Source organism: Ochlerotatus camptorhynchus, unplaced genomic scaffold (genome assembly GCF_037179485.1).
Source record: "Ochlerotatus camptorhynchus isolate MF236.1 unplaced genomic scaffold, CSIRO-AGI_Acam_v1.1 ptg000041l, whole genome shotgun sequence".
In the NCBI taxonomy this organism is placed as follows: domain Eukaryota; kingdom Metazoa; phylum Arthropoda; class Insecta; order Diptera; family Culicidae; genus Ochlerotatus; species Ochlerotatus camptorhynchus.
The window spans coordinates 699,227-720,056 of record NW_027040532.1 but is presented as its reverse complement, the minus strand read 5'-3'; the positions used below and the strand labels follow the sequence as shown (position 1 = coordinate 720,056).

At 37.9% G+C, this 20,830-nt stretch overlaps 1 protein-coding gene across 2 annotated transcripts in view; it reads left to right on the top strand.

The window, feature by feature from the left end:
• The window catches only part of Hex-A (Hexokinase A), a 91,071-nt gene that overhangs the window by 14,198 nt on the left and 56,043 nt on the right, over positions 1-20,830 (top strand). The window contains exon 1 of one of the 2 annotated variants that reach the window (XM_065236974.1): positions 9,549-10,360. The exons of the other annotated variant lie outside the window; for it this stretch is intronic. Within the exon in view, the coding sequence (XP_065093046.1) occupies positions 10,307-10,360 (54 nt within the window). The 5' untranslated portion in view covers positions 9,549-10,306. Of the gene's footprint in view, positions 1-9,548; positions 10,361-20,830 lie in introns of those variants that run through there. 2 annotated transcript variants of the gene reach the window in all.

Here is a 20,830-nt window from a genome sequence, read left to right as displayed (position 1 = left end):
AAGTCTTCCCGTCGCTTGGCACGAACCGACAATTACACCCGCCAGCAGTTGCCAGATTCCCTTTTTGCTATGACGTCAGCGGTATTTGCCTCCTTTCGATTTTGGAGGTGTGTCAGACCCGTGCCATTGCGCAAGATAATTTACCAGTACGAATGTATGGATACAGTTATTGCCCATGTTGATAGCATTTTTACCAACACTAACGAGGAACTAATACTTTTCCGATAAACGACTAGCACCAATATGTACGACGGGTAGTGTTTAAAAAAAAAGTTTTCGGAAAAGCTCTTCCACACCCACCAATACAAAAACACGGTTATGAAAGCTCATAAGAATAGTTTTGCATACAAAGCCACGGAAAAATCTCTCTTCTGTCAAAAACAGATTTGATCTCCGCTTTTGGGACGGAGGACAACGTGTTGTTTATTTACATTTAAGATTTTCTACAATCCACCACACAGAACAGAACATCGTTTCAATTTCTTGTTTTTATTGCTACTTTATTCCCAGGCTTATCTTTATTAGCGTAGAAATTAGCGCGACACAAACTGATATTTGTTATGCGACGGAAAAGCACGGGTATGTACCCGTGCCCTCGACGACTGACGACCGACGTGCGCACAATTGCAGTTGGATGATGTCTCTTTCTCTTGTCGTCTACACACTACAACGCTGTTCTTTAGCACTTCTCAGTAGCACAACAAGGAACTTTACATGAGTTGGGTTGCCTCTATTCTATTGAGATACAGGAATCCCCCGAATATAGCGGTAGGTGACATGCTTATGGTTGATCCTAATCACATACAAAAAATCAGCTGGCATCAGTAATTGGATGGAGAGGCATCAGAGAAATTGCGGCGGGTGAACAGCACCACCCACCACTCTATTGGGGGGATTCCTGTATTTGACTGCTTGTTGCGGTGTTAGTTATGATGTTGATGATAAAAGGGGATGAAGCAGTGCTGACAGTTTTTACATTTTTTACTTGTTATCACAGATATCTTTATCAGTAAATCGTGTTAACCGCTAACCGGTTAACCGAATAAGAAAACAACACATCACACAACAACTTATTTAAAATAGTTTTTTTTAAGTAGTAGAATAGCGATTATCACATATTATTATTCTTCTATGTTTAAAAACTAGAGAGGTTACGTTTTAAATAGACTTCTTATTTCTAAATACTTATGCAAAACTTCAGAATCTTTCGTCCAGGTGCTATTGATCATTTCATGAGTCGTTTCTGAACAGGTGATTATTTAGTTCATACATTTCTGTTCGTTGCAATTTAAAGAAGGTTTTAGATTCAACCGTTCATGAAATGGTATTTGCAGCTGCGCAACCATTGTTTTCGGAATTCAAATAAGGATTATTTTTCAAGACTTCAAGAGACGTTTCATCGTCCTAAGCCGAACGTTCACCCCATCCAACAGAAACAAAATTATCGCATTGAATTTTCAAATTACGTTCCATAATTTAGATAATTTAGTTGCAATTTCAGAATTTTTAATTTAATTCTTTCACATGTACATTTTTCGAAGGGCATTAGGCCGAACGCTACTAGACTGAGTGAGTAATTGGACGGAATGTTGGAAAGAAATTTATCGAATAAACTTGGAAACTCATTTAGAAAACAACAATGACATATAATAACATTTAAGATCTTGAACTGAAAATTTATTTTTCAAGATTACACGAGACATCGAAAAATTTCAAATTTTAAATATGGCGTGATATTCAAGACTACAGATACAAAAAATAATCATGCATCTTGGCCTGAGACAAAATTTTAGGATTCTGACACTTGAAGTATTGTATACAGAATTTTAATAAAAATGCCAAATGAGTTTTGAGGACTCTATAGATAATTCTTAAGGAGGAAGGAGCTAGCTGAAGAGAATTCCAAGTGAATTCGACAGGTCATTTTGATAAACATGCTCAAAACGCAAAAAAAGGTCAGTTTTGTCTCGACCCCTGTCGATTTGAATGAAACATTGCAAACATTATCACGCATACGGTAGACTGAGTGAGTAATTGGACGGAATGTTAGAAAGAAAGTGATAGAATAAACTTAGAAATTCATTTCGAAAACAACAATGAGATGCAAATAATAACATTTGAGATCTTGCACTGAACATTTATTTTTGAAGATTACGCGAGACATAGAAAAATTTCAAATTTCAAATATGGCGTGATATTCAAGACACATATACAAAAAAAAAATCATGCCTCTTGGTCTGAGACAACATTTTAGGGTTCTGACACGTGATACGTTGTATACAGAATTTTAATAAGAATGCCAAATAAGTTTTGAGGACCCTATAGATAATTTTTAAGGAGAAAGGAGCTAGCTGAAGAGAATTCCAAGTGAATTCGACTAGAAGTTTCAGGTCATTTTGATAAGTATGCTCAAAAAGCAAAAAAAGTCAGTTTTGTCTCGACCCCTGTCGATTTGAATGGAACATTGCTCACATGTTCGCTGCTACCTGCTGGTTGAAGTTTACTTTTAAATATATTTTGTTCTCCAGAGTAACTTTTGAAAAGGGCGTATTCAAAAATTGGATCAATCATAACATAAAAATTATTGATCTGATCAAAATGACATCTTAGAAGAAGTTTGAGAAGAAAAAACTCAGTAAATACATAGTAAAAACATAAACCGATGATTTTCTCAATTTTTTTTTTGTTGTGAAACCCGAAGTAAAGCCCTTTAAAAAAATCTATAATATTTAAAAATTGTGTTTATTTTTACAATTTAATTAAATTGCAAATTTCTTAGTAAAATAATATATTATTTTGAATCTACGCATCATTTTCGATATATTTGCACATATAAACTTTTTTTTCTTCTTCAACAAAAACAACGAAACAAGTCTAACAGCCACCATACCTGAGAATGAATTGTTTTTTTATTTAATATACAATCATGGAAAACACATTTGGTTGCTGGACATTACGTCTAACATTTAAAAATGGTCTTAAACGTTGAAAATTATTTTTTCTTAAATTCACATCAACTAGAGAACGGCTGGACTTATTAAAACAGTTTATATGTGAAAACTAATCTAAAATTATGCGTAGAATCCAAATAAATTACTAAAGCCCGATTCAAAGTAAATTTGGACGCATTCAAGTGGTCATAACTCAAGAATTAAACAACATACACGGTTGATCAAAACGTCAAACAAAAGGGTATTTATTCAGCTTTCAAACGATATATAACAAGTTATTACATTTCACCGTTTCGAACGAACTGTCGCACTTTACTTGTGATCGATGCCATCATGATCTGCACAGTCGCTGGTGACACTGTACCGGCGAACTTATTCCACTTTAAACGCATTTGTTGTGCATTTGTCACTTCTTTACCGCATCCTCGAAGCTTTCGCTTGACAATTGCCCAATATTTTTCGATCGGTCTGAACTCAATTCGGAGGATTAATCTCTTTGGCGACGAAATTAACATTGTTTGCAGCATACCATTCTAGTACCTCCTTAGAGTAGTGGCAGCTGGCTAGATCCGGCCAAAACATAACGTTGGTCTTGTGTTGCCGAATGAAGGGTAAAATCCGCTTTTTCAGCCACTCTTTAATGTAAACCTTCGACGTCATTGTGTGAGATGTGATGAAAACCTTGGTTTTAAGGCCACAACTGCAGATTCCTTGCCAAATCATTTGTTTCCGAGCAAACTTATCAGCAAAAACAAATTTATACCTGGAAGGGACATCCCCACGACCAGTTGCCAGGTAAAATTTTCGTCTGGGGATTTGTTTATAATCCATTTTGACATATGTTTCGTCATCCATTAAAATACAGCCATCAAATTTCGTCAAAACTCGTTCGTATTGTAACCGTGCTCACTTTTTGGCCACTAAATTTAGTTTAAAAATCAATAATTTTGTTAAAAATTCTAGTTTTTTTTGGAGCAAGTTAACAGTAGACCTGTGCGCCGATCAAAATATTTTCGGCGGCGGTGTGATATGTTATTTTCTGCCGGTGGCGTGTCGGCGTCACGCTATTTGCTTTCGGCGGCGTGGTGGCGTGGGTTGGCGTGAGTTTATTTTAATTGATTTAGAAAAAAATACTTTCCAAACCAATCGCACATGGACAAAAAATGCTACCCACATTTGATTTCAGATGACTGAAAATCGAGAAAACGTAGGTCACTCAGAATTTGAGTAAATTTTCCGACACTTTCCCGCGGAAAACTTCTCGAATATGAGAAAAATTAAGAAAATTGTACACATATTAGAAGTGTACTAGTAGACAGACTAAAACCACAGACAAACAGACATACAAGGTGGCCAGTGAATTTTCATTTTGAAATTCCCGGTTCAAATCTTTAAAAAAATCCCGGTTGTTAAAATTCAACAAAAAAAAAAAAAAAAAAAACAAAATTAAATGCAATTTTTAAGAACGTGCTGAAATTAATTTAAAGGATAAAAATAATGTGATTTCAGAAGACTTTCTATTAGGATAAAAAAATGTGATTTTTTCAGAAGAAATTTGTGCAGAACTTTTTTTCAAAATTTGCGATTAATAACAATCTTCGTGATGCAAGATTTGAAGAAAAAAATTAAATGGTAGATTTTGATAATTTTTCAAGATCACACAAATTAAAAAATAAAAACATAATTATGAATCGTGGAGTCAAAATTGTGAGACTTTGAAGCATTTTAAGGGTTATAACAAATTACAGAACAATCTATAAAGGCTAGCGGACAAACCCTGGAATTTTTAGTAAAATTTAAAAGATTCATCACAGAACTCCAACAAAATTGATTGTAAATTTTTTTGCGGATAGTTCGAAAGAAATTCTTTAAAATAATCCAAAGAGTTTCTAAATAAAATTTCGAAAGATTTCTGCTGTTTTGAATAAAAGAAAATGAATTTTGGAAATTTTTTTCCAAAGTCTCCGGATAGGCCCAAGGAAATTCTTAGAAGGATTCCAATTAAATTCTTAGAAGGGGTTGCAAGGAAATCCCAAAAATAATTCAACGGTAATTATTACGCGGAGTGTTTTCTGGTTTATTTCAGACCAATTTCAAGATAATTCAGAGCAGGATTCCAAGTTAATTCTTGAACTCATATCATGAGAATTTTGAACAACGAAAAAATAAAATTAAATTACAAAAAAAAAAATGTTTCCAAAGTCCAGCATTTTCAATATTTGCTTTTAAGGACCATGCACTTTACATATGAAATTGAAACAACAAAAATCAATTTGCAATATTGCTGAGTAATTTAATTTTAAAAACATTACGGGTAACTGAAGAAAATTATGCAGCAAATAGAGGAAGACATTTATTTGTTAAAGGATCACTCTGGTTTATTCCATGGTTAATGGTTTATTCTGAAATTCTGGTATAAAAATTGGGTCCTATTTATTTTTCCCGGTTCTTCCATCGAATTCCCAGGTTTTTCCCGGTTTTCCCGATTACTTTTCAAATTCCCTGATATTTCCCGGTATTCCCGGTTTGCTAGCCACCCTAGACATAACATTAGCATGTTTTTCATCGAACAAGCATTTAACGGACAATTCAAGACCAACAATTGCAAAGGCCTCAACTCAATTTTGAAAACAAACCTTGTAAGGCCATTTTTTCACGAACTGAAACCTACATTCGCAAACCTAAAACAAAATCGGGTAGAGGAGAATTTCCCCTACCTGTTCATTATATTGGGTTGCGTTCGCGGCCTTCGGTTCGCGACAAAATGGCCGTACAAGGTTTTTTTTTATAAAATTGAGTTGAGGCCTTTTCAATTGTTGGTCATGAATTTAAAAGTATCGTAGTTGGTAGTACCGCCACCTGTGGTGCGCAAAGTCAATTCCCTTGCGTTTGACGTTTACACACTACCGTCATCTGTTCAGTGTAGTGCCCACCACAGTGTACTCAACAGATGGCGGTAATGTTTTAGCGACGATGTTTTACAGTGAGAAATATTCAATGTGTTATGTCTGTTTGTCTGTGCTAAAACGACAATCAGTTTTGCTCATATTCGAGAAGTTTTCCTCGGAAAAGCGTCGGAAAATTTACTCATTCCATGAGTGACCTACGATTTCGCTAATTTGAGTAACCTGAACTCAAATATGAGTTACTTTTACTCAATTTTGAGTCGTTCTCATTGGCCATGTATGCGGAATTTGTTTAGGAAAGTATGTCAAGTGCTTGTTGTCGGAGTCGTATGGCAAAGTGTTACAATCCTTCTATTAAGTATAAGAAAAGTACGTTATGTAGGGGTGAATACTATTAAAAAGCAATCTGTTGCATTAAGTAACTTTTTAATTTTTCATTTATTGAGCATTACACGTTATTAATATGTTGATAGCGATAAATGATATGCTTGTACTACTCTGATACATATTTGAATGTACACGCATTGTAGTCATACAACTTTTTGTTTATGTTTTTGAAGATGATATAAAGACTGGAACGCGCGAAAATTGGTCGACAAAAAATCGTTTCTTTCATTTAAAATTCATATCACAAAAATCTTCTTATTTTCTTTTGGTAGTTCAATTCATATATTTAAAGGAAAAATGTTCGTTTATTCTTTTGGTTTGCCAAATCCGAACTGCCGTGCCATTCGTTTAACCGCTTCCATTAAATTTTGCACAGTTATCTAATCGATCTAATACCCCGTTCACATTACAGCGTATATCACGTGATATACGCTATCTTGCAATGAGCACTCATACATCTAGTTTTCACTGGAAATCCTATGTATGAGTGCTCATTGCAAGACAGCCTATATTACGTGATATAGGCTGTAATGTGAACGGGGTATAATTCGTCGCCGAACACCAGTTAGAATTAAACTGCTGCTCGTTTTCCATGGATTTATTAGTTTTTTTGAGATTCCGTTTGACCAAGGCCCAATACCGTTCGATAGGGCGGAGTTCTTGGCTGTTGGGAGGGTTGTGGTCTTTGGGTACCACAACCACGTTGTTCACATCGTACCACTCGATTGCCTTTTTCCCATAGTGGCAGCTCGCCAAGTCCGGCCAGAACAGCACAGGTCTTTTATGTTGCTTTAGGAATGGTAGCAGCCGCTTTTCCAGGCACTCCTGGACGTAGATCTCTTGATTGGTGGTTCCCTAATAATGAAAATGCCGCTTTTTAGACCACACGTGCATAGACGAGATATTTTTTCGGAAACTTCGATAGTTTGATGGTTTTGAAAATTTCAACTACCTTCCCTTTTCCAGATGCGGTATAAAACTCCTGTCCCGGAAACTGCTTGAAATCCGCCTTCACATAAGTTTCGTCGTCCATGACAACACAGTCGAACTTTGTGAGTAGATTCGTATACAGCTTTCGGGAACGCTGCTTTGCCGAGGTGTTTTGTTTGTAATCTCGGTTCGCCACCTTCACCTTCAAGATCTAAAGGAATATTCATAAATGACGTAACCTATTTTTGGTTTAGACCCTCTACCCCTAGCCTACTTTAGCCTTCTTTTCTCTACCTTATACATGCAAGCCTCTCTTCTTCCCCTAATATGCTACGACATGTGTGAATCGTCGCCAAGGGAATTCCGAAAAGAATTCCAAGGGAATAGAATCCTTAGAATAGTTCGACGAGGAGTTTCAAAAAAAATCCGAATAGAATTCCATGAAAATTCCAAGGGATTCTCTCTAAGGCATTTTAAGAAGATTTCAATTCAGTTTCAGAGGAACATTCGCATAATATTCTAAGGTGAATTCTAAGTGCAGGAAAATCCTCAGGATAATTCCTAGATAATGCTTCTAAGAATTCCAGGAAAACTATTTGATGAACTTTAAGGAAATTCTGAGCAGAATTTCCGGGTTTCTATATTTAAAGGACACACCAATAGTTTTATGAAGTATTAAAATATATACAGGGGAAATAAATGTAATGTCGGCCTAAATGCTCCCAATTTGGGCCCATACATAAATTCAGCAATCGACTAAATGTTCAATAGCGACCAAAAATATCCATTAGTACCGTCCCAATGACGCGGTCATCTAGTTAAAATTGATAACTAGCAGATTTTTCGCGATGGGTCCAGTCTTAGATCCATAGACCAACATTACATCCATTTTTGCTATAGCACAATCTAACTAACAGCACAATCAGGTAAGGGAGTGATTTCTCTAGTAGATGTAATAGTTTGTATTAGTATTAAGTTGTATTGGAACCTAGAAACAATTATCGACCAACAATTAATTAATTAATTTATGTTTATTAGGGAGGCTTTCAGCCTTGGGCTGGTTCGCCTCCAAGTTATCGACCAACAATTGAAAATGGCCTACCAGCTTTTGTGAGCAAAATTAAGACAGTCCTTTGATCGCAAACCGAAGGCAACTAACGTAAACAAACAGTAATGTCGAGTAGAGGAAGTTACCGTCAAACTTGCGTGGGCGGCCAAAACAAATGGACCTTACTAACTACCATAACCATTAAAATTCTCAAACCATAAGTTAATAGGCTCTAATATAGTTTTCTATCCGAAAATGTATGGAGAAAACAAGAATTTTGGATGGTAATGGTTCTTAACAACCCATTATTTGTAAGGTTCACTTCCAAAAAACTATAATACATAAGGTTAAATATTTATCACACAAACGTTCATGTAAAGTTCCATAACCATTTCAATTAAAGTTTAGCAGGGATTATAAACAATTTTAACCATTTTCGGTAAGGTCAAGTTATGGTTCGCGTTTATGCGGGAAGTTCGAAAATTACAATAATTTTAAAAATTCTCTCCTATACCTCATCGTGAAGGAATTTATAAAAAAAATCATCTTTTCCATAGTCCTTACTTTCTCCACGAGGACCAACTTTAAATCACCAATCGATTCCTTCGGCATTCAGCATCGACTAAAGCTACACGGCCGATGAGAGTAACTCAACATTGAGTTGAATCCGACTCAACATTGCAAAAAGTGGGGCTACTGGGTGAATGAGTGAAATTTTCCTCAGCAATCGGCTCAAATATCGGGAATTTTTTTGACCATATTACTCAGTTTACGCGTATATTCATGACTTAGTAAAATTTTCATCGATTTTCCAGATATTAGAGCCGATTTCTACAGAGGAAAATTTTACTCATCCACTGAGAAACCCCATTGAGTTCATGGAGGCGCATGGTGCATTATTTTTAAATTCTAATGGAAAATGTCGGTAACCTATCATGCGTCTCCTGCATTTTATTAAAAAGTCCTCCAATAATCCAGTCAACTAGAACCACTGGCGGACGGTTTACAATCGCAACTCACCACCAAGACGACGGCTGCGTTTGTCGTCGTCTTAACGAATGCCGCCACACTGAGGCAGTAAAAGAGGCGCATGGACTAACCAATACAGTACAACCTCTCTGGTGGGGTGTTTATTTATAGCACGATAGCAGCCAGTCGACACATGTGTGCACTACATATACTCGGCAGCGGATTGCTCAAGCAAGTAAGCACCAAGAGAGAAACGGTCTGATGGCAAGCAGATAGGCAGGCAGGCAGGCAGAACATGAACCAACACAGGCATACCCAACACATTCGCTGCCACAGTTCGCACCAAGGTGACCTTCCTGGACAAATTTTCCATCTAAATTCACTTTCTCACAGTTGTTTTTGACACGCCGGCACCGAAAGTAGTTACTCCTAGTCTATTCCGTTGACGGATACCGAGACTACTTGGAGATCCACCTATAGTTAATTAGTCAACCAAGATCCTCAGGAATCCATAGTCCCGACTCGCACCGAGGGCGATCTAAAATAATATTCGTTTCGTTTTCCTAGCGCGATAGTGGAACGTGGAAAATCGGGTTTTGCCTTTTTGAATTGTGTGCTTTGCTGCTGAAGCCATCCCTCTTGTCTTGTGTGAGCGTGAAGTGTCATATTATAGTGTGCTTCGGGGAATATTATCAATCCTCCATAAAAAAATACGGCGTGAAGAAAAGGTTAAGCCAGTGCGGAATCAAAATATAAATATTTTCTTTGTCCAGGCAAGTGGCGGGTATAGAGTAGCGGGTTTATCAGTCGCGAGCGCGATCGTGTTCAGTCGAGAAAGGTAAACGCAGCAAACGGTCTCTCAGTGAAACCAAAAACCCGACCCGACGTGCAAGTGGTGTATATTCGTCAGGAAATCAAGGCATTTCGCTAAAAAAAACACACAAACGAGGTTTTGTTTTAGTGCTTAACAGAACCTTACAGAAGGCAGCTTTAGTTTGGTGTTCAGAACGGTCAAGTGATTGATTGTTTATATCGAGTACAATTGGTGAAAAGTGCGTGCGAATTGATTGAGTGATTAAACTAACAGCGTTCCGATCAACAACGAGTGCAGTAGGATGGATTTGGTCAAGCCATTCATGGATCTACACGTGGATAGAGTCAGCAAGGAAGTAAGTACGATACTGGCACTCGAAAAGTGAAAATGGATTAAGCTATCGATGGTGTTCTAAGAGCGAATCAACTTGCTGTGTAAAGGTTAGGTAACATTAGTAGTGTGTGAAGCAAAGAAAAAAGAAAAGAATCATAGGAGAGACCTTCCCCCGCGACAAGACGTCACTGACCTTGGTGGCTGGTTTTGAAGGACGATTGGAAGGATGGGTTTTGGGGTTCGGTTAGTGACCGGGGGATTGGTGGAGTATGCTAATTGGATACGAAAAAAAACACTTCTTGATTACTAAAGCTAGCTCGAGATTGAATGATAAGAAGTGTCATGAATCCCATTATGTTGGATGTCTTTTCATTTCCCATTTGACAGTTCGGAGGCACGTCAGCTGTCAAGAGCGTGGGATAACGATATTTACACGCAATCGAGGATGCTGTACTTTGACTGTGTTATTGAAGGGATATTTTTTTTTCAATAATCCTACAGCTGGCACGGTGACCCCATGCATATTTGGCATTGCGTCATATGCTCACGGCAGGCAAGCAAGCAAACGGGCTAGATGAAGCAATAATAGACGAGTGTGAGAGACGAAGGAAAAAAAAAACATACGAAAAAATCAATGAGCTACTACGTGTTTCGGACTTGCGTCTGTGAATGGGTGGTTAGCGAACACGGTACAAGGGGGGAAAACGCGGAGGAGGGTTGTTTTGGAAAAGAAAAACATTTTGAAGCGTTGCTTTGAACTGAAACTGATTCACACATGTGATTTATCAAATCAAGTTAAAATTTAAGACTTGACAAAAAAGGATTGATACAAAGAAGGATCGCATAGACCGACCAATTATCAACCCTTTTTTACTCAAGCGAAATAAAGTTAACTCAATACTCAATACTTGATAATGGGTCTACACCCAATCGGGAAATATAAGATTCTATTACAGATTTGCAATGATTCGCGAAATTTGTAATTTTTATATTAGATTACTTTTCGAACAAAGTTTGTTTCCCAAATGCATTGCGTCTAGAAAATCATCTCATGAAGTTTTTACACAAAAATGTGCATTCTGGAAAAAACTTGCTTGTACGCTGCACTGCCCATAAACGCATAGCAGTCCCATGTGGAACAACAGAGAAAAACGCAGTTTTTTTTTCATCTCATGACTGAGACAACTAAGGTTTGATATTATTACGATATTTTCATAACAAAACAGTTCACTTTATGTGCACATATTGACATGCAGGTAGTTCAAAATCGATTCCAGAAGATAACTAATTTTTGCTAAAAACTCGCATGGGCCTTTTATGCAATTACATTTGTTGTATGAATCATATGCAGATGATGTAATAAATCCAACCTTACATTCGATGTAACAGAAATTTGTTTTGCCTGTAAAGAACCTCTGTAAATCGTCCAAATTAAAGCTGGCGAACCTCTGGACTAGTCATTAAGGCTTCTGAATTTTCCCTGTACTAGCACAGAATATTCTCTGGATTAATCCGGAGAACCGCTAGTCCTTAAAAAAAAATTCTAATGGGGATTTTTTTCAATTTTCGTACAAAATTAGCTGAAGAGTCTCCGACTGGGGGGATGTGCTGTCAAATCAGCCTACTGATCATCTTGTATGAAACTGGTTCCAAACGTAAACAAACGCTGTAGGTTTATTATGGCTTGTTTACGTTTGGAACCAGTTATGTGAGGTAGGCGACGATTGTTCGTATTTGACAGCCACCTCCCCCCTTGGTCTCCGACTCTTATGAATTATTCCGCACAAGTAGAAAATTGGGGTTGCCAATTTTCTCCCGAGTTTTTGAAGTTTTTTATATTTTCCCGAACATCACATACTTTGAAAATTCATGAAATTTTTTATAGTGAATGTTAATTTATGGCGAGGTTTTGCAGCACTGCTTCGTACTTTGAAAGAACTTCATTGTACAACTTCCGGGCGCGTCTATTGGCCACTAGATTCTGTTTCAGTGTCCTATTTGGTTGCTTAGTGACCCGAAAAGATCTGAATCCTCCTCGCTGACGGTGCTTTGGCTGGCATTGAATTTCTTGGCGATATCATAATTCGACAGCCCTGGGTTTGCCCTAACCGTTCTCAACACCTTCAAATGCAGCTTCCGATCCTTGGTTCCACTACGACGCTTCCTATGATCCTGCCGATCTATAGTATGCTTCTTACAGAAACGTTTGAGACCACTGCACACGGTCGATTTAGCCAATTTCAACGACTTCGCTATTTTTTTAACCTAACCACGTCGGATTTTCCAAGTGGGTGTCAAAAATTAATTTTCGGTTCGCGGCTTCCATCAACTATAACATTTTTTAAACAAAATGAATCGTGACGAACTTTTCAGCACTGAAAGAGGAAACAATTCAAAACAAACTGCTGTCAAAACATTCCAGATCCGACCACTAGGATCACTACAGTAAAATAAACAGTGCGTCCAGATATTAAATGACTCAAGCTTTAAAAAGTTGCAGTTTGGAGCACGAACCAAATACGCAGCTTGTTCTACGATAATGACCTACTCAACTCAATAGCGTTCCTGATCTTTGAAAAGTTGTACTGACTCAGAAAATATTAAAATAACATAATCTTTGTCATCAATAAAGAATCTCAATTCTTGAAAATCTATTAAACGCCCTTGGTAGCTACTTAATTATTGGAAAGATCAGCTGTATTTGTACAGAGAACCAATAGATGGCATTTGAGACTAGCCTTTATGATAATTGTGCAACTTCTGTTGATCGCGTCTTCTTTTTGATGTAGGACTACGTCTGTGATTTCTACATGGGGGTACACTTTGTGAGAACCAAAAATGGAACATGTAACAAAATTATGAAAGATTTTGAACGTTAATAATTCAGCTGCCCCTGGACCAAATTCAATAATTTTATCACCAATCGATCAGAAATATTTCTACGCATCTGTTTAACTTAAGACTTTATCATTTTTCAAAATGTCACTATTGAAAATTGCACGAATGTGCAACTGTTGCTATGATAATTAAAATTGTCACCGATTGCCTGCGAAAAGCGATTTCCCTAACACAGATTTCAAAGTTGAATTCCATCCAGTACACAACGAAAGACTCCCCATAAGCAACAAGCTATCAAGACTGGCCTCAACCGCTGATCGGATTCAGTTCCAATCACCGTGTGTGGTAGTGTCCGGTCGTCGGCATGAGCAGCAACAGCAGTGCTTTCGGTGCGTGGCTTTGAACATTGTTCTCCAGTACAAAACGAAAGGCTGCCTGCAAGCAGCGAGCTGCAGCTCACATCAGGAAGGAATAAGAAGCCGCACCGCTATTATTCGGAATCAGTAGCTCTTCGTGAGTTACTGTGGGCCATCTATGTCAAGCGCGTCATACTACACACTTAATCTAGCTCGGTAAAATATCCAAAAGACGATTACCTCGGCATTTACTTTTGCTGATATCTCTGCAAAATATCTGTTTGTTAGCTGATATCTCAGCAAAATGTTATTTGTTAGCTGAGTCTCGGCAATTTTTTTACAGAACTGTTCGGCTGTTGGAATCTCGGCGAAAAAATTTAAGTGTGTAAAGAGTATAAACAGAGAGAACCTCGCTCGAATTCCTATTCCTACACAAAACACAAGCTCCTGCTGCAGTTTACAAATTAGATTTACTATATAAGACCACGTAGTCCTACGTCACCATTGCGTATAACTCCATGGGGCTGTCCCTTCCCTAGTAGCACGCTTGTCACAAATCAATTGTAGAAACTTATATACGACTTATTTCAGTCATAAACAAGTTGCTGTAACTTATTGTGATAAAAGTGTGCTACTCGGGTTGTAGGTTTTTTTGGCATTACTACGTCCCTGCTGGAATTTTACACCAGCTCTTAACTTTGTGTTCTTTGAGCACTTCCACAGGTGTTAATTGAGGCCTTTCTCAGCCATTAGCATTTATGCAGTAGTATTATTGTGTGGTTTGTACAATCATACTCTATGCCCGAGATATCGAAAAAAATTTCATCCCGAAAAAATTCTAGAACGGCCGCGAATCGAACCCAGCCTCCTCCAGCTGCGCCTTTACCGATTGAGCTAAGGGAGGCCCAAGATCTCATGTTTGTTGAGCAATACTGGCGTCAGCCACGTCCGAATGAAAGTCAATTAGGAAGAGGGATCGAACTTGTCTCGCATTATTGGAAGCAGATTGGACAAGGTATAGGATTCATCGTGGTAAACGATTTGATAAATCATGTGGTTGTATTTAGAGAGAAAACAACATATCGATTCGGCCCTATCAACGCAGAAATGTAAAGAGCCCTGGTATAGAACCCACAATAGCTGCTTAGTAAGCAAAAATGATCACCATTGTTCAAAACCGGCATAAACCTATTCATATTAAATGACGCCTCTATAAGAAGTCAACGGACATGTTATGGTACAACAAGTTATGTTCTCGATTCCGGTTGAGAAACATTTCTGAGTTCTACGATCAGTATTTGTCTAGGCATCTTCAAAAAAAATTAAAAAATCTACCAAAAAGGAAATAGCGCGATATTTATAGTTCTACAATGAGAAGAAACCTGGGATTGAACCCAAAACCTTCTACTCAGTAGGCAAATTATAGCTACTTGGCGACCAAGCTACTTGGGTGTAGCCTTGTATTGCATAAATGCAATTAACGGGCTTGTTGGTTACTTGAGAAGGGCGGTACAACCTCATAAAGAGAGGGGCACAAAAAAAAAACGCAAAGTTTTGGGGAAAAAGTATAGTCTAAATATTCTAGACTTTAACTCAAAAGATCATAAGAAAGTCAAATATGGTAAAACAATATCTGTCCTAGAAAGCCGTGTTCACAGTATATGTTGACCTAAACACTCTGTGAGCTTGGTCTTAACACTTTCCGGACTTTACCCAAGGAAGAGCTGCGGACTTGCTCTCTGGAGACTTTCTAGGCTTTAAACTTTTGAATGTTACCCTGAAACTCCTCAGGACGTACATTTGAGGTCCTCCGGATTTACTCAGAACATAATATAGGATGCTTTTCGGTGTAGCCTTGGAGATTTTCGGAACTTGCACTGAGGGTCCTTAAGATTTACCCTTGATACCCTCCCCACAAACCCACAATATCCTCTGGACTAGCCTTCTGGACATTCCCTGGAGGTCTTCAGGGACCTCTAGATTGTACATAGTTCGAGGTTTTCTTCCTAGATTTTTAGATTCTTTAGTTTCACTCTAATGGTTCTGGTTCATTAAAATACCTGAGTGTGTTCTATGCTTTAAATATCTTCACTAGATTGATTAGAATAATTACCAGACTATTTTTTGCAGCTTCTTTGAATACTGTGAACCCCAATAAGTAGAACATGCAATGGTTATTCCATTATTCAATATTGACATAAAGCATCAACCGTGTATATTGGATGAAGTCATCGAGAAACCACCAATTCTCCAAGAATAATGCTGCCTGTGGATACCTCCCAAGCCACAAAATTAGTACAACATTGAAATGCAAATAACCACCGCTCAAGCCGTCTCCAGCTGGTCTATTTTCGATCTCGTTCGAGCGTAATTGGAAAATTCCGCTCGACTTTGATTGGAGCCAATATTTCACCATTCATGGAAATTTTGCGGCACGTTTAAGCTACTTGTTTATTGTACCTGTACACCCGAAATAATATTACACAATTTTATGGAAAATTTACGAGACATGAAACACGAAAAAGGTTATTTGGAAACAGGTTCCACTAAAACTGCAAAGAGATACTGCAAAAAAAAAAGTGACACACTCGTTCAAAAGATTATCCTGTAATAAGAGAAAAGGAACAAACCGGAGCTGCATCGCGTTACGAACAGTGAAGATGCCCTGCGATAAGTAAAATCCCACTCGAAATTGTTGTATTCTATAAAAGGGGCGTGGTAGTCGCATGGTGGTACGATCAGCTTGAATTGACTTCAAGCTGATCGTACCACCATGTACATCGTGTGTGTGTATGAACGGTGACTTGGTTACTATCGAGCAATGCACGCGCGATTGCCGCCGCGTAAAAGTTACATCCTCAAGGTCAACTGGTTGGGTGAATGATACTGTGTGATGAAGTAAATAGAGTGTTTACTTTCACAACCACACAAACTGACTGGAGGTGTTGCGGTCGGGAAGTACTAGACAATCGTCAAGCTCTGTAGATCTTTCAGTTGTTGGATCTATCCGCCGCTCACTGCGTAGTACATTGTTGTCTTCCGGTTTTATAATTGTCCTGAGCTGGACGAATAAATTATCATGCCAAGTGAGGTCAAAACCGGATAACTGTAGTAACTCTGTAGACTCTAGAATATATGAAAAAGTGATAAAAAATTCAACAGGAAGCATACGCGATATAGTTGTCCCAACAGGCGGCATACTATCTGAACGATGCCATTTGACAATCAATCAATTTATTATTTTAATTCCGTTAACTACTTCGCCGAGGAGAACTGTAGAACCGATCTAGTGCAACACTATGTCGACAAGTAGTCGTTCTAAGACGCAAATATTTTTCCTAGAAGCTAGTTCACTGCCTGAGGAGGCTCGTGCTGGGTGGAAGGCAAGTGTAATCGCCTATCTCGATCTATATTGACTTATTGAAAACTACCGACATACAAAGACCACCGATACCTAATACTTCTCTATGTATCGATGGAAGATCCAATAACCGCGTCGCATACTCACTGCAGCAGTGGCATTCGGCTGGGTGTCCTTGAACAGGTGTAAACACGAACTCGCACTCGCAACGCAACGCCATGCAACACCCAAGCGTGGCAAGATCGAGCAGTCACTGTCGGCCGATTTCAGCAACAAATCAATTTTGATTTCGGCAAAAGGTCAACCAGTCCAATTCCAGCGCTCCGGTATGAACTGGAACTACCGGTTTGCTTCTTGTACTTTGGAATTGAGTGGAAACGGAATGCAAAAAATGATTCTAATTTGATCAGTTTCACTTTTACTGGATAGCAAAGTCGTGCTTTTGTGAATCGAAAAGCGAGCGTAATAACGTGGGAGGGAAGAGATATTTTTACCACCGTTCACTGGCTGGATTTCAGAAATAGGCCAGGGGTACGGTTTTGGCAAACATTGTGCTCGTTTTTCGCAAACACACATAGACGCACATATTAAGGAATGATTGATTGCAGTCGACCGTTCCCGGAAGATTCATTCCATGCAACTTTTGATTCTGAGCGCATTAGGGTGGGTCAACAACCACCTGTTGCCCACAGGTTTTTCGATTCGTATTGAGGTCCCCAGCAACTGTGCTAAATTTGAACGAATTTGGTTACGAGCTGGATTTGCGGTGGGAAAATGTATGGGAAACGGACCAAAAATGGTCAGTTGCTTGTCAAAAATTCAAAAATTGCTCAAGTTTACTAAACATGGGACTGAGAATGAGAAAACTATTCAGAACAACTTCGTCGAAGACCGCAAATCGATTCGACTTATGCGCAGAAAGTTATTATGTTTTATTTATGGTCATGTGCTCCGTGCATACCTACTGGCGTGCATTTAAGCTTGTAAGTATGATGACTAGGTCGACAGTAAAAAAATAATACCTTTTTGTACAAAAAACGAATCGATTTGCGGTCTTGGACGAAGTTGTTCTGTGAAGTTTTCTCAATTTAAGTCCCATGTTTGGTAAAAAAAGAAGCAAATTAATAGTTTGCACCGTTTCCCAATCAAAAATTAAATCTCTCTCGGAAATCCAGACCGTAACCAAAGAGCAAAGAGCTATGGGGAGCCCATAAAAACTTGACCCACCCTAGTTTACACGTTCTGTAGACTGTGGATAATAGTTTGAGATCGCGTGCCTAAATAGTGATTCAGCATTTCTTTCAGAATAGGCTCCAACTACTTTGAATAGCGTGTCTTTTAGTCTCCCAGGCACAGCTGTTCGGAACGTTCTGCTATTAGTAGAACTCGAGAAGCCGTCGAGCACCGGTGGCCTCCAGTCAGCACCAGCAAGCAGCATTTTCTAAGTGTGCGATTGGTTATAGAATTCGAAATGGTTCAATTCTATAATTAGGGTGCTATAATTGGCGGCAAAAGTGTACAGCAGAGAGACATTGTCGTACCTGTAGCCCTGCTGTTGTGAGTTTGTTTTATATCATTAGAGAGTAAATAAGTGCTTATACGAATTCATCTTGCATATTCAGCATTTACCCATATAACATATTTGCATTGTATTCAACTTCCTTATGATATGTATCTCGTAATAATTTTTCAACAAATTATCAAAATACCTATGGTTCTTAGAATCTTTGAGGTAATTCCTAAAACTCATGAACAATGTAATCCAATACAGGAAGTAATTCGCTAAGTTTTCAAACTGATGCATTGCATTCTTTGAGGAAGCCTTGATCAGGGCTCTACATTTAGCTCTTAAATGAACTCGAGTTTTGTTTCTCTCATACAACGCGTTCAACGCTTCATTTCTATAACGCCTAGCTAGACTATCAAGCAAGAAACGAAAATGAAAAAGCAGCATGCTTAGAAGGAAAGGCTGGCTGTGGATCTTCTCGTTGCTTTGCTCATCACTTTCAATAACGTCGATTTTCTAGTAAAACGAAACCTCATTATGGCTTTCAATACCATTCACGAACACTCTATCACCACTCTTGCAAATTGTTTAATATGCGTTATGTCCCGTTTTCGTTATATTTTTTACAGGTGTTCAATAAAAAATGATTTTTTTTCAGTCATATACACTCCCGATCATAAGTTTAAGGACACCCCCAAAAAACATGACAAATTTGTTATGTTCATATCTCTGTCATGTTACGTCCAATTTTCGTTCTCTTTAGATAATTTGAAAGGTATTGAATGGAACTTTCCTCGTAGGCAAATTGTTCAATCCTAATTTTCAAATTTTGTGTGCTAAAAGTTCACACAAAGTTACAATATTTTCAAAATTTACTTTGAAGAATCGTGACTGATTTTCTCAGAATTGGGTTGGCCAAATTTTGAAATAAAAGTAGTAGTAGAACACTTATGCTATACCATTCATACCATTCAAATAACCTTTGGAGATCGAAAATTAAACGTAAAATGAGAGATCATTGAACAAAACAATTTTGGTTTTTTGGAGGTGTCCTTAAACTTATGATCGGTAGTGTAGATAGTAAAAAAGATTTTTTTTTCATCGAATTCAGTATTTTTTATTAAAAACATAATGTTTATTCTTCAAAAACACGTCAATGAATATTGGAGAAGGGGCCCTGGTCAGCCGTGCGACGCAACTTAGTCGCGATGCTCTCACAAGAGCGCTGACCGGTACTGAAATCATTCTCATTTTTTATTGAACACCCGTTATGTGGATGGAAGATAAATTAAACATATTACGTGTAACCTTGAAGTGTTTTCACGTGAGAAATGCTTTAAATATATACTTTCATTTTCCGTCATATATGTCATGACACCTCTGTTGACGTATTTCATGAAAGACGAAACTATCAAAGTCGAGCGCTCTTTCGCTCGTCCGTTTCACCGAAGCTTGAAAGAAAGTCCAATGGGGCGACGGGAGAAAGAGACAAGCGATTGAACATTTGTTTATGGACGCCGACTGAGGCTCTAGAATGCTTCGAAGCTGTTCGACTTTAACAGAAAAAGAAAGCCAGCAGCCTCTTCGTCGCATCGATTTGGTCGATTGAAGCAGATATTGTGAGGCCCTGGCCCTGATATCGATCCTTAACTTTATTTGAGCTTTTTCTTGGATTCAAGAAAACAAAAACTTCATTGGATTCCAGGAAATTCTGATGAAATTTTCTAAAATCTTGGAAAGAATTCATAGGAATTCAGCATGAATCCAATAGTCCCGTAGAATGCTAAGAAATCTTGAATTTTAAAAAAAATCAGACTGGAAGTACTTAAGTAATTTTATTTAATATACATTATTCTTATACTTAAATACCGCCTTTGTACCTTGAAAAATTAGTTATTAAAAATTATGGATTTTCAATTAAATGAATCATTTCTGCGCCAACATTCCAAAAAAAGCGAAGCAAGTAGGAACATTTCGCTACTAGTTGTTTCGGTTTGTTTGCGTGGGTGAGCTTTGATGCACGCGAGACATCAGCGATTAGAGCCTGGTACTGAAACTATACTATTATTCCTCTGAACCGGGAAAACCAGGAATACCAGGAAATATCCGGGAATTTGAAAAGGATCCGGGAAAACCGGAAAAAAACAAATTAATCACATCATAGGAATAAATTTTCACACCAGTATTTCAGAATAAAACATTAAAACAGAGTGATTTTTTACCAAATGAATGGCTTTCTCTATTTGCTACATAATTTTCTTCAGATTCCCGCCCTATTGTTTTTAGAATTTAATCACTCAGCAATGTTTCAAATTGATTTTTGCGATTCAATTTCAGATGTAAAGTGCATGGGCCTTAAAACAAAATATTGATGATGCTGAACTTAAGAAACAAATATTTGTAAATACTGAAGTTGAACTATTCTTTGCC